This window comes from Dreissena polymorpha, chromosome 12 (assembly GCF_020536995.1).
Source record: "Dreissena polymorpha isolate Duluth1 chromosome 12, UMN_Dpol_1.0, whole genome shotgun sequence".
In the NCBI taxonomy this organism is placed as follows: Eukaryota; Metazoa; Mollusca; class Bivalvia; order Myida; family Dreissenidae; genus Dreissena; species Dreissena polymorpha.
Window position 1 is genome coordinate 32,501,379 of NC_068366.1, and position 15,249 is coordinate 32,516,627.

The 15,249-nt window shown below is 33.1% G+C and overlaps 2 protein-coding genes across 2 annotated transcripts; one reads left to right on the forward strand and one right to left on the reverse strand.

Annotated features, from left to right (window-relative positions):
* The first annotated feature begins 6,406 nt into the window (after positions 1–6,406).
* On the forward strand, positions 6,407–11,255 carry LOC127852508 (putative nuclease HARBI1). Its single transcript, XM_052386466.1, has 6 exons — positions 6,407–6,462; positions 7,194–7,356; positions 8,078–8,310; positions 9,463–9,616; positions 10,400–10,500; positions 11,054–11,255. Exons 1-6 carry the CDS (start codon positions 6,407–6,409, stop codon positions 11,253–11,255), a joined length of 909 nt encoding a protein of 302 aa, XP_052242426.1.
* Positions 11,256–11,622: 367 nt separating this feature from the next.
* LOC127854153 (uncharacterized) lies at positions 11,623–14,711 on the reverse strand. Its single transcript, XM_052389155.1, has 7 exons — positions 14,454–14,711; positions 14,270–14,345; positions 13,987–14,031; positions 13,682–13,717; positions 12,481–12,531; positions 12,338–12,373; positions 11,623–11,908 (listed from the first exon to the last, which is right to left on the reverse strand). The coding sequence occupies exons 1-7, from the start codon at positions 14,550–14,552 to the stop codon at positions 11,724–11,726; spliced, it is 528 nt and encodes a 175-aa protein (XP_052245115.1). The 5' UTR covers positions 14,553–14,711; the 3' UTR covers positions 11,623–11,723.
* Positions 14,712–15,249: the final 538 nt, after the last annotated feature.

Below are 15,249 nucleotides of genomic sequence, written 5' to 3' on the forward strand. Positions count from 1 at the left end.
TAACGTTAAGAAAGGTGTTTTGCAGCGTCTTATATAATTATTACAAAATAATATATGGCATAATTTTATCCCATTTCTTTGGTGAGCAGCTTTAAATATGAATACAATAATAATTATAGATCGCAATGAAATGCAGCATGATACGTTGGTACTATTAGCAATTGTAAACATAACCATGAAGAGCTACGTGTACTCAAACATGCGTTTATATAACAAAGTACGTGATTCATTACAACCATGAATAAGCACTCGATATCATATCATTTTCGACTAGATAGTTAAGACGATCACATAAACCTGATAACATGAACAAGGCTATTCAAATGACAGATTACATTGTTTTGGGTAGACATACGTCACACGCCTTTAAACTATATCAATGTTGTCTTGATAAGAAGTATAAATTTAGAAAACTCTAAATATTTAGACCACTATTTATAAATGCCATAAAACCCATAGGCTGCAATATACGACGTTTAAAGATGTATCATACAATGTCAAGCACAGATTGAAGCACTCATAATTCTTAGTTTTTTGTAATGAACTAGTTTCTGTATGACGAGCATTTGTTGATAAAAAAATAAAATAATCACACAATATGCCGTGAAATCGGACTCGCCTGTTTTCTTTCGCATTCTAGTGTCATTAAACCATTATTATAAAACTTTATGTACTATGAATGTCAAGAAAATACTTTATAAGTTTCAAGCCAATTAAGATCATGAAATATCGTTTATGCGATCTCTCTGATGTTTGGATTTGGTCAAAACTGCCTGTTTTGCTGATAAGACTGTTAAATATAAATTTCTCTGATTAATTTCGCATATCAACAATTTTACGTTATTCAAAAGTATATAATATGAAAACATCATTGTTTACGATGTTACCTTGATCTTTCATATTATATTTATATTTTATAAAGTATTATATTTAAATTATATAGATTGTTTATAGTTTTAATATTTGTTGGTTATATGTTCGGGGAAGTTCTGTACTGGCCTATTTTCTATTCGTTTGAAATGACAATAATATTGACGCTTTAATAGTATCGAGCTATGGAAGAATTTTTGTTGACCAGGTGTTGGAACTTATTAAATTTGTCAATGGATAGTTTACAACAAAAACAATTAAGCCATGTCGAACTATTTTTATGAAACACATATCGATGTATCTCAGTATAATTTTTATAATAGAGATGTAAACCATGTTTGAAATAAACTGTCATAGATTCATAAAAGAATATGTGCATTGAATTCAAACGAGCAAAATGACACTCCTGAGTAAGGGAAAAAAGTTTAAAGGGGCCTTTTCACAGATTTTGGCATGTATTGAATTTTGTCATTAAATGCTTCATATTGATTAATGTTAACATTGGATCTAAAACGCTTCAATAAACAAAAATAAGAAAGAAAAAAATGTATACGTCAACTGGGCTGGAACCACTGACCACTGGCGTAAAAGTCTACCGCTTAGACCACTCGGCCATCCGTGCTCACACAATGAGTGATGTATTTTTTACTTTATATAAGCAATCCTCGTAGTATCACAAAATATAACGACAAAAACAGAACTCTCCAAATTATTGAACCGTTTCGCGTTGCACAACGCATTATAATTTTCTGGTTTTTAAATCGGCAAAAAATACATATACTGGATATTTTAGAGCATGGTAAATGTTCAGTATTACGGTTTCCTCACAAATATCATTAATACAAAGAAAATTTGCGAATTCGAAATATTTTGTTTTAATTTTGTCAATTTAACAAAACGTGAAAATGCCTTTTTAATATATACTTTCGCTTATTGGTTACCATCAATCGATATCAAGTAAATAATAAGCTCTTTAGCGATAGTTTTTAGCTAAGGAGCGTAGTACCGATATAACGTTCATACTACCATCCAGCTTAAATAGGCTGAGCGGTGTACTGGTAGAGTGTTAGCTTTTGCCTTTATAGGTCCCAGGTTGAACCCCTGATCCGACACATCTGTATATTCATTTACCTTTTAAAATTATTGAAACCTATTCCATTCCAAATATTTCAGCGTTGATAATTAATTCATTTACTTAGATTTTTTCCAAATTACGAAAATCGGTGAAGTCCCTTTCAACCTCGATTTCAGGACGAATGAACTTAAGTTCCAGTCTCACGCATTTTTAAGAAAAAAGTTTCGAGCCATAAACATTGTCAAAAAAATGTACGATCCATTTTTATAAACACACCATCACATCACGTTTGAAACATTTATATACAAACCATCACATCACGTTTAAAATGTATAATCGCCAAAATAAATGCATTGAAATATTTTACTGATTTGATAAGAAATGGCATGAACGTGTATTATCCTGTAAAAAGGCTCGGAGATAAGGTTCTGACAACACTAGCTACATAAAAAGATATAAAATTAGTGCATGTTTAAATAAACAAGAGCACTTCTTTATCTGTATTTATATTTTGTATTAGTATAACTATTTGCAAATATATTATTCTAATAATGGTCGATATCGGCCCGATTTTGAATCTATTTGCTGTTTTTTAATAATAATTGTTGAGGTTATTCGAGTGAAAATAATACATGTAAGCAAAAAAATTTCCTATTGAAAATTTTATTCTAAATAAGCTATGTTTGTCACCAATACGAATCTTATTGCGACACATACTTTTAATTACTACGACACATTGGCTATAAAGCCTTATTTTCAACACACTCAGGCCCCAAACGGACGAACTTCTATCCACTTCCGTACGAATTATCGGTTGGGGCTTTATCTTTCACGAGCGGCGTGGCGTTTACCTGCGCACCGAACCATGATTTCAATTCGATATTGACGAATGGAAGGTAACGTCGTTAAGTTTTGCGCAAAACTATGACTTTATTTGGGAAATTGTTCATTAAAAAAACATGACCCAGCAGCTCGTTAATCAGAAGAACTGGTGGTGGCAGTCACAGGGTCACGTAAGCAGGTAGAGACTGCTTTCGAATCACACAGTTCCCATAGCGAACATTTTCCAATGCTCTATAAGCACCTCATTGACCACCAAAACTCACGTGTTTATCTTCGTTCGAGACAATTACGAGTTTCTACCTTTTTATCACAATAACATCGTCGCTGTTATGTTCCACTATAGTAAGACCAGTGCGGAGTTTTAATGTGGGTTAACACATGTGCACTGACTATGATAAAATATATTCATGAACAATTATATTTTTTATTAATGATGTGTGTGTTTATTGTTTTTGTGCCCTTATAATTGGCATGAAATACGGTTGTCAAAAGCGATAAACCACATACCGCTAAAACATGTTATGACAAGCATTTTCTTTATCTATGCGCATTCAATACAAATCAGATGTCACTAGACCAAACACGTTGAAAACGGTATAGAAACCTGATATGATTATGACTTATGGTAATGATTACCACTCATAGTCGTCCGCTAAGTAATAAACTGCTAGTCTCAATCAAGTTTATTAATGCGTAATAATTTGTTTAAACATTCATCTATTGTTGCACTACTCGTTAACCTTACCAACGCACTTCATTGTTTAGTGCGGAGGTCATTCGGTTCAGTAAACATACATTCATACGAAACTAGAAGAGCCTTGACGATAGTCGAATGTAGTATTGCAATAGTACTCCTAGTTTGAGGTATGGTTTACGCCTTTTTAACTGCTGTGTATGCTTTAACACGGCTTAAAACATATTAATAAAGTTAGTTTTTTTTACCTAAGTACAACATGCAATATTGCATCAGATATTTACTTGCTTTATAGGGGATCCCACAATATGCGAGTTTTGTTTATAAAGGTACTTATATTGGCTGATATATATGGGTAGATAGAATTATTCAATATACAGGCAGTAAACAGATTACGGACTTCAAAGCTCGGTTCGCTTTCATTCAGGTAACAGGAAAAAAATTAATCTTGTACGCATGAGATAAATGATATAATTTTGATTGCTTAAGAACTTTGTCATTCAAGACATGAACAAAATGTGATTTTATTTATATTATGAAAATATTGAAATCAAATATGGATATAATACATTAGATATAAAAATAGTTATTTTTAACACGCTTTTGACGGATGACTTGTACTATTCGTAATCAACTTACATCACGTGTCTTTAAATAAAAGTAAAGCTTCGACATGCTGCCTGAGACAATTGTAATCTTGCTGACGCTAGCAACGATCGCTTTCATCCTGGTTGTAGGATTAGTATTACTGTACAAGAAATGTCAAAGGTCAACATAGAAAAGCGCTTCGCCGCATCAGTCGAGCGGGTATGTTTTTGTTGATATATTTGTGTTTTTTTTTTCAATTCTTAATGAGCATAGCATTTGTATTATTTTTTTTCACAATAATCCTATAACAACGATTTAAGCATGTGAATTAAATACAAGTGACTTCGTCTGTAAGATCACGTTTCAATTGTATTCAAATTTTAATGGGCGATACGGAAGTTTTCGTGATTGTGATGGTGAACCCAGACGTGTGTTAGGTAAAATATCAAACCGGACAGAACCAGACAAGAAAGAGCTGAGCTATAAACACAGCTGTATTTATATAAATAGTGCGGTGACTGATATAAAAGGCGTCGTATTTATCTAACCTACATTCTACTTATACGTCATTAGGATTAAATTGAAGGACATGCAATACATGTTATACTTTTAAGACACTGGTTTATACAATAAACTTAACCATAAGATAAGCTAAGAAAGATACGCAACATGCATCTTCCCTTAACCAAAAATTCGAACAATTGTTCATGAAATAATGAGTTTGTCTTCTACGTAAGATCGCAAAATAAAATACCACGATCTTTAACAGTTCAGTGAGTTTATTTATATTTTATCGCACCATTGAATACAAACGTGTACTGTAAAAGTAAGGTTTTGTTTTTAACTCATATTTTACGATATTTTGATTAGGACTGCACCGATGCAGTTAAATTGAAAAGTATTACCTTCATCAGTATATAATCGAATTTACTAATAATATTTTATCGGCAAGCCTGAATTACTTAATACTTGAATTTTATGCCAAAGGCAAAATGAAAAACACACTTTTGTAGTTAAGTAACTGTCAATCATATTTATATTTACGATAAGTGCAAAAAGAACCTGCACAGATCTGCCCCTAGTATAAAATACTAAAAGGTGTAAAATTAATATTGTTAGCAAAACTTGTAGTAAAACAAAACAACATTTTTGCTACGGATCAAACCAACTGAAATTGTAGCGAAAATCCTCTATTTTTTTTGATGCACATATAACTGTGACCCGAAGCTATGGGGTATGACATTCAAACTTATGAGACATCAAATCCCAGTTAAAAATTGTCTCAAAGGGATTAGTTGAAATCAGAATTAATTTTATTAAACAAGAAAAAAACTTGTACATGAGCATCCTGAATGCATTAATTGAAAAGCCTGGGCATGTTAAGTCAATGATTATTTAGTTCTGGTAGAACTACATATTAACACACATTAAACTGAGTGACCTTACATTTTTTTCCAAACAGGTGGGGATAAAAAAGAAGAAGAACATGACGAGCATTCAGCAAACTGAGGAAACAATATTCAGAAGTATATTCCGATCTCGTTCATCTCGTGGGTGAGTCGATTATAAGGTCTTGTGAGAACGTGGAATTAACGGAAGTAAGCATCCAAGTCATCCCTGAGGCAACTGGTAATGGCGAATCAGAATACACACAACACTATGAAAACCCTGTTACATGTACCGGATCTCATTCAGCGTGCTGCAGACATTATTAGTCAATGTGTGCCTCCCCATAAACATAAACGGTGTGAAAAGTCACAAACGAGTCTTCTGAACAGCAGAATCAGACTGAATCACAATGAAATTTTGGAACACAAATTCGAAATCGAATTTGTATATACTGTTTAGTAATTTTTATAACTTTAATCAATTATTTGAGACACAACTTCTACCACCAACTGTGCTTATTATACACTATGATTTATTCTTATATATATTTATGTTAGTATGGATAGTGTAAACAAATTGTGAAAATGTGAAATTGAGAAATGTGAGAATAACTTATTGACGTAATAAATTTTGCTGTCGGTGATGCTTGTCTTGTAGCTAGTGTAAACTAATTACTCTTGAGGAATGTAAGACCGGCAAATTGACTAAACAATTATGCTGGTGGTGGTTGTGTTATATATGTGTCATTGTTATGTAAGAATAATTGCCCATGACAAGTACTACGCCCACTTATTGACTAAAATAATGATACTGGTAGTGGTGATGTCTAAAACCAGCATATTGACTTAGCAATAACTGGTGGTGGCGTGTTCTTGTTTTGTTTTTCTAATGGCAAGTTTTAGATTACCTGTGAAATGTGTGAGACCAACATATTGTATAAAATAATAATGCTGGATGTGTTGATTTCTTATGATTTCCATAGCTGGGGTAAAACAATTTTCCCGTGAGAAGTGAAATATAGCGAACATTGAAACTCCAGAAACTCTAACAGGACAGAAATTCTTATTCTCTCCATATTTTGTTTAACAGCTCACCCACTTTAAACAATGTGTTTATTAAAACTGGGATCAACGCCTTTGAACAGTCAATTCAAAGCATTGGTGGTTTAAACCGGTTTAAGAGCCTCCCGATCCACACAGTATTGATCACAAACCAAACGCGCAACTAAATTAATGTTAATCAAATATACATATGCAGGGAGGAAATTAAAAAAACTACGAATGCAAAAACATGAAAGAATCGAAGAATACATTCACAATTTTTGTGTACAAGGTCTTAAATTAACATAAATACTAACAAATCAACGAATATTTCGCAAAATATTTCGTAAAATAAAGTTAACCCATAAAAATATCAGTGTTCCTTATAGCAATAGCCAAAAATTCAACAATATACGTCGTATGATAACATATCTTGTTAAATCTATATTACCAGACCACATCTGGCGTTGAAATATCGGCTATTGCTACAAGGAACATTGATTGTTTATGTGTTACTTTATGTTTTTTCGAAATATTATACGAAATATTCGTTGAATTGAGGGTTTATGGGCTTATAAGTATTATAAATATTTTTAAACGATTAGAGAGTAGGTTTGTAAGTTATATGCATACACACACAAAGGATCCAACTAAAACAAATATTTAAGTATCAAAGTAGCTATGTATCTATAAGTAATTTTGAGAGACAAATTTTATTAATATTTTTTATTGGATTGCATGGGTCTCTTTTTCAGCTCCTAGTAACACTACGTTACCTTGCAAAAGGATATTTTTTTAGCGAGGTTGGAGATCTCCATGGAGTCAGCAGGAGCTCAGTGTGCCGGTGTATTCAACAGGTATGTCTTAACCCTTTGCATGCTGGGAAATTTGTCGTCTGCTAAAATGTTGTCTGCTGAATTTCTAAAATAAGCATTTTCTTCGATTTTTTTCAAAGAATACTTTCTGAATAGCAAACAGTTTGGATCCTGATGAGACGCCACGTTTTGTGGCGTCTCATCTGGATCCAAACTGTTTGCAAAGGCCTTCAAATTCCGGTTCCAGCGCTCAAAGGGTTAAGAAAACTTTATTGTGAAAACATTCTCCTAAATTAATTGAACAATTTTCAATTAAAAGCTGTTTAATTCTTCTGCGGTTGAAACGCATCATTGCTAAAACGAACTTAGCTTTAGAATGCCACTAACCAGGCTGACATATTCCAACCTACAGCGATATAATGGTTAATGAACTTTTGCTAATAAAAAATGATTTTATCGGGTTTGTACCCTTAAGGCAAAAAATGGTTCATGTATACTAATGCACCTCAATGTATGCACAAATTATGTCTGTTTCCAGCATCTTATTTGCATAAACTCCAAAGCTTTATTAATTAATTAGATGCCCTAACATTCATGAAGCGACTATTTATTACTGCTATGAATTCATTGAAAAAAAGGAATTATTTGCATATATGAATAACATAAGCACATTCTTTGTGGAGGCCATCTTCTTCATCAAAAAATAAAAACCAGTAGATTGTAATATTTAAGATTATAATATGAGACATTCTATAACTTTCAGGTTATAAGTGCCATTAACCGAAACCTGAACAACATCACGTTCCCAACATCTTTGCATGACCTTGCTGCAACAAAACAGAAGTTCCATCGTGTAGCAGGAATCCCGAATGTTGTAGGCGCTGTGGATGGAACACTGATCCCAATTCAAGCTCCATCTGAAAATTCTCAGACGTATGTGTGCCGAAAAGGATACCATGCTGTAAACATTCAAGCTGTTGTGGATAGCAGCCTAAGGTTTGTTTATTTTGTTGTACCCCATTGGTAGGGAGAGGGGGGCTATATGTGTTGTTTTCTAAGCATAATGCTTGTGCGTAAATTGTCATCCCTAATCACGGACGACAATTTATGCTTTAACCCATTTATGCCCAGTGGACTCTCCCATCCTTTTAGATTGGATCAATTTATTTCCAAAATTAGGGATGTCTAGTATATTAATTTCTATATTTAGAATATTACTTACTACAATTCCTTTAAGCAAACAGCGTAGACCCAGATGAGACGCCGCATCATGCGGCTCTCATCTGGGTCTACGCTGTTTGCAATGTCCTTTTTTCAGGACGCTAGGCATGAATGGGTTAATTGAATTTATTGTTTAAATGATGTAAGAGACATATAATCTTATCGAAAATCTAGTTTAGGCGAAAAGTGTCGTCCCTGATTAGCCTGTGGGGACTGCACAGGCTTATCTGGGCTGACACTTCACGCACTTGCATTATGCCCAGTTTTCTCAGAATGCCACAAATATGGCAGTCACTCTGTCATGGGAAAGAGTAACATCAATATCTCCATGGTGGAGGTCACACTTTGTACTAATTCCTTAGAAATGCCATTAATTAGCTTCTCTTTTTTTGTGAAGACAACATGTAAAATATTCTGTTTCAATGTGTCATGTGGAGGTATTCATCACGTCTATGAAAAAGCTTTAGTTTTGTTTTGTTCCCTTAGAACCAGTTTCAATAACGACATAGATGTTTGTATTTAAATAAAATTACATTACTAATTGTATAAACCTTTTTCATATAGTTATAATAATTATGTCTTTCTTTTTTTTTTAAATAATCAACAATAAAGTACATCATTAACTTAAGGGGCATATTGACAGTATTAACCTATATAAATGCTAACATTAAGTATAGCACACAGTCCAATTTTTACTAATATAAGAAAATGAGGAACACTACTTTATTGATGAAATAATTATTACAACAACTTAAAACGCCTAAAAATATTACTCCCAACACGATTTGAACTCTAGCTCAACGTAACTTCTAATTTTCAATGAATATATTGTACACTGAAGTATTGTTAAAAGTCCATTTTAGTCTGTTAGCATGCGGTTTGAAATGCGCTTTTAAGCATTTGATACATTGTCATAAATATGCACAGGTTTACCAATGTCAATGCAAAGTGGCCTGGTTCAACACACGATGCCACAGTATTTGACAACTCTTCACTGAAGGACCACCTTGCTACCAACAAGCCAGGATGGCTATTGGGAGATTCTGGTTATCCATTGAGAGAATACCTGATAACACCCAAGGTATTTTCATGGATTGTAGGTTTTTGTTATCTTCTTGTTGTATTAAAGGGGCATACTGACGGCTTATGCTCTACAATATAATCAACAATAAAATAACCTTTTGATAAGTAATTGAAATTAATGGAATTTTGTCAGTACAGAGCTATTTTCTCAGCAATTATTGCATGGAATGTAATTAAACTAAAATAAATGTGAATCATCATAATGCAGTGGTTCATTACATAAATTTTGTAGGGCTCGAGAGTATTTCAAGAGTACTGTAATCTTAATTGATTGAAATTCAGTATTTTTTTCTGCCATGAGCTATTTGTAAATAACTATTGTAAGAAAGGTCATGAAATTTAAAATAAATCTTCAGTTTAGTGGCATATTATGGTGCTAAATATAGATTTTTGGTGTTCATTTCTAGAGTTATGGACCTTTAAATGACTGAAATTGAGCATTTTGTCTGTCTCGGCTGTAGTATGGAATTTAATGAAATTCAAACTAAATGTGTATTATCATCCTTAGTGTATTCAGGATGATTATGTCTTTTCGGAGTTGTACCTTTTATTGATTAAATCTAAAGAACTTTTCATTCGGCGGCGGATACCAAGTTAATATATTTGCTTGTTTATATGGAAATAAACATTTCCATTATTATTTTTTTAATTTCAGAATAACATTCTCTAAACATTTATTTATAATTTTTTATTTGAAAAATATTTACAATAGATTATTCAGATTGTTTATGAACTACTTTGCAATTTTCAATGGTTGAAATGAATTTTCCTTTTGTTTTAGAACAACCCACAAACAGCACAAGAATTGCGATTCAACGGGGCTCACAGCAGAACTCGAATTTGTGTTGAAAGAGCATTTGGACTTTTGAAGGCTAGATTTAGGTAAATTTGAGTGTTTGTTCAAATCGCATACTTAGTATATTATAAATAAGTATTCTGTTTTTCTTAAAATTGTGTAGCTTGGCAGAATTAATGTCAGTTTTTTTTCATGTTGATTTATGTACATGTATCACTATTTTTTAACTCTTTTTTTTTTTTAAGCAATTTATAATAAAACGAGTACGTGTTATGCATGCCAATAACTATTGTTATCAAATAAGAAATATTGTAAGGACTGTATTTAAATCTTTAGCTTGAGTAGCTGGTCAAAATTGCAGGATTGTATTGCTTTATTTGATTACCATAGAACTATATATTTCAATGACAAAATCTTCCAAATGTCTTTGAAGCATTGAATATTTCTGTGTATTTCCAAATTAGAACAATTCTAATTATGAGAAAACGGTCAAGTTTAAAAAACATGTTGAAAACCAGTAAATTCTTTCATTCTAATCTCTACTTGGAAGAGTAAAAAAAAACGGTTGGGTCAGTTAGAAAAAATTAGGGTCTGCCATGTTAGTGGTAATATGAAAAAACAATTTCAGGTGCTGCATAGAAGTGGTGGTGTCCTTCCATTCCGTCCTGGCAAGTGTATGGAGGTGGTTGTGGTGTGTGCCAAACTCCACAATTTGTGCCTTGACCTCAAGATACCTTTTGACAATGAAAAAGAAGAAGTGGACATTGATGAAGATCCACAGACTCTGTATCCTGAGGGCAACAATCAGCAATGCAGGCAGAGAATAATTGCAATGTTTTAAAGGATATGTTCTTATTACCAGCTTCATTGAAAATTCAAAGTCAGTCGAATGATACGCCTGCATTGTGTTCTGATTGACTAGGGCTTATCATTCGACTGGCTTTTTCCCACATGGAATTGTAATTATTTGGTTGATGTTGGTGATAATGTTCAGCAAGTGAAAATTTACCTGTTTCACTATTGATTAAGGAAAATTAAGTATGTACTTGTAATTATAATTGTATGCCCCCTTTTTAAAAAAGGGGGTATAATGTTTTTGGCCTGTCTGTCTGTCTGTCATTGTGTGTGACTGTCCCAAACTTTAACCTAAGTTAAAATTGTGTCATAACTTTTGCAGTATTGATCATAGCAATTTGATATTTGGCATGCATGTGTAACTCATGGAACTGCACATTTTGAGTGGTGCAAGGTTGAAATGGTTTCAAGTCATTAACTACAAGTACTGGAGTCCTGACGATTTATACTCTACTTAACACTGATTTAGCATAACAAATGACAAAAGGGCATCCACAGAAGTATGGATCTTCTTCAATTCCTCCAACTTCTGCTCTTCAACCTTTCGCATCTTCTGCATTTCCTCTATTTTCATTCGCTTTAGTTTGAGCTGCTGCTCTTGTAAGTCCATCAGCCTTTCCTGGTAAGCTGTAACATCACCTGAATAACCGATTCAAACAATAACAGCGATATAAATTTACAAGTCCAGTAGCCAAGGCTCCTAAAATTTGTTGGGCTAATGGGTAAAAATGTTAAGTGTATAACCCTGCATTATAGTACATGTAAGAAATATTTAGGGACTTGATAGTTATACCCTGTTATATTGAAATTTAGTAATCAGACTACATTGTATTCATGCATCTGTCTACCTTTTCTCATTCCCACTTTCTTGAACAGTACACCCATATTGCATTTTTTCGAAACTTTCCCTCAATAATTATTATAAAGTACTGTATTGTATAGTACGGTAGTGAGGAGCGAATAATCTCAAGCTTTCTGTAATTGATTGAAAGAGGTAGACGCATGTGCCTTTGTTATCAGAAATCTCATGCATAACAAATATTGTTAAATAACAATTTTTCAAATTACCTATTTTCCTTTTCTGTGGCGTCTTCTCTCTTTTGCCTGTAAAGTGATGTGAAACTTTTTTTTTTAATTTTCACTGGAAGGCATATAAGCATATTGGATATTATTTATTTCAATTTTGTAAACTTATGTTGTATTACACTTACTTGGTGTGGAACTCACACTGGCAGCTTTCTGACTTTGCTGACACTGAATATCTGCAAGATTTTACAGCTTTCATGTTTAATCAAAATGAAATACTATGAAAGGATATAATGCTATAATGTAAACTAATGTTCTAGGTGGGAGATGAGTACACACCTTTCAAGTTGACTCAGTCACTCTTAAATTCAAAGTTTTAAGTGTATCCACCAATTTCCTGTTTAAATGTTTGTTATACTTTCTATTATACTTACGTACTAAACCATCATTCATGTAGTATTAATAAATTGGTGTTTGTCATTTCCGACCAAAAATGAAAACTGTTTTAATACTTCAGAATTTTATTGTTTAAATGACTTAACATTACTTTTTAAAGTTGATAAATCATGTTATATCCCTGTGTTTGAGTGTCACCACTGACCAGTTCGTAGATGGTCTGACCATAGGCGATATATGATTTTGTATGTCATTTTTTTTACACATTGCGCAATAGTGCTTTATGTTCGCTTTCAGTATTTTATGGTTAATTTCTTATGGCAAATTATATAGTGAGGTCAGTGGGGGCAATCAAACTTGTGATATGTAATATAGTCTTTCACTGTACTGTGATATATGCGAATAAGTCTCATAACTCTAAGATTGTGCAAAGCTGTGTTAACTGTTTGCCAGACTTTAGTGGAGACTATATAACTTCATGGTATTTGGAAAAGAGGTATTATGATGACTTATATGTTGATTTAATTCTCTAGTCTCTTATAAGTTATAACTGGATACTTCCGAGTGGCAGCATTTTATTATTGTGCTTATGTTTGATTGTATATATGATGATGAGACTGTACTAAACTAATAAACCCTTTTTATCCCCCGCCAGAGGTTGAGGGATATTGTTTTGGCGTTGTCCGTCCGTCCGGCACTTTTGTGTCCGGAGCCATATCTTGGAAGTGCTTTGGCGGATTTCATTGAAACTTGGTATGAGTATATATATGCATAAGAGGATGATGCACGCAAAATGGCATTGTAAACCATCTGTTAAAAACAGAGTTATGGCCCTTTGTATCTTGAAAAAATGCTTTTTTAGTGTCAAATATAACACTTTTGTGTCCAGAAGTATATAGGCGGGGGATATCAATTCAACGAATTTGCTTGTTAATATTTTAATATTGTCAAGTTTGATTTTTCTTATTTATATACAGCTACAATAATTACCACTGGGCTCAGGCGTGCTGTCATCAACCTTGTATTCTGGAAATAAAAATAGAAAGACATGCTTTACAGTGTCCATGTCTTTTTCGATTTTTGCGTATGCATTAAATGATAATAATGAAATACTTTTTATTATTAGAGTTTGTATTGGACAGCAAATTAAATATACTTAAATAAATTATTGAAATTTATTTGTAGGCTGTTGTATATGCAAAACAAGACAAGATATGAAGTAACCGAATAGTGTCATCAACATATTGGTTAATTAGTTAATAAAAATTAATATTAATATATATCATATGACTTACCAATTACAGCAGACTTGGATGAGTTACCCAGACCATGCATTGATGCTATAATATAAATTTCATAAATTAAGTTTCATAAATGCAGTGCTCATGCAAATAAATCAATATATTGATCATAAACCGAACACAATTATAAATAACAACTTCCATGTATTTATAATGCATAACATATAAATGTCACTTTTAAGCAATTATCATAAATCTTTATATATATATACAATTGCATACAAAACAACTTTTATCTCGGCCAGTGCTTGTGGTAGTTCATGGAATTATGGAATACATGAAGAACTGGGCTTGAAGGTATCAAAACCATCTTCATGGCCATGTACCGATTCCAAAGGAAGGAGTTCCAGCATCTACAATTTAAAGGTAATTTTCTGGTTATCATACAAAGAATAATTATATTTAACACTCAGTAAAAAGAACAAAAATAAATCTGAATATATAAGCGCTTTTGAAATTACCTTTTTTTCTAGAGGACTCAATTCCTCTGAAGGGGGTCCTCCACCCGTGCCCCGCTCATACTGCACCCTGGCTCTTTCTTTTTTACGGGCCTTCACCATTAGGTCGCTAACCTTCTTCTTACATTCATCAACAGTTCAGCTTATTAAGCTGGTGCTGTTGACACTAAAAATGCAATTTCAGTCTAGCAAAAATTCATAACATGTTCTACTTTTACCACCAGCACCAGTTATAAGCTCTAAAAATGAAGAATACATACATCTATTCAAATTCAGATTTAATACTTTACAGTAGCTAACTTTAATTTAGCAATGACACTACATGCAAAAATTGTACGTTGTATCATTTTAATGTCAAAACAGGGGCTTCAAATAAATTGATCAATCACCAGTTACTAAATATTTTATATCTAAATTATTTTCTAAATTTTGTTTTGTTTCTTGAATGTTTGTGACGATATGATTATGGGGCTTTGCATGTTAAAGTTTAAACCACTTACGCGTCCATAACGCTTTCCCATGCCTTCCGTTTGTCCATTCCAGTGAGGGAAATAGACAGACCACCCTCGAGCACGTCATATTTATTCTCGTACTCGCAAACGAGCGTCTCAAACTCGTTTTTGGACCAATTCGCTTTCTTTACCTTCGTTTTCGCGTCCATTGTTTACAGTAGATACTGTTGCAGACGATGACTTTCTCAAGCGTCCGCGCGCACCTGACAGGCTAAACAACACTTACGCGCAGCGTAAATTTTGCGCACATTTTAGTGAAACGGCGTACGCAATAATTTACGTTCGGC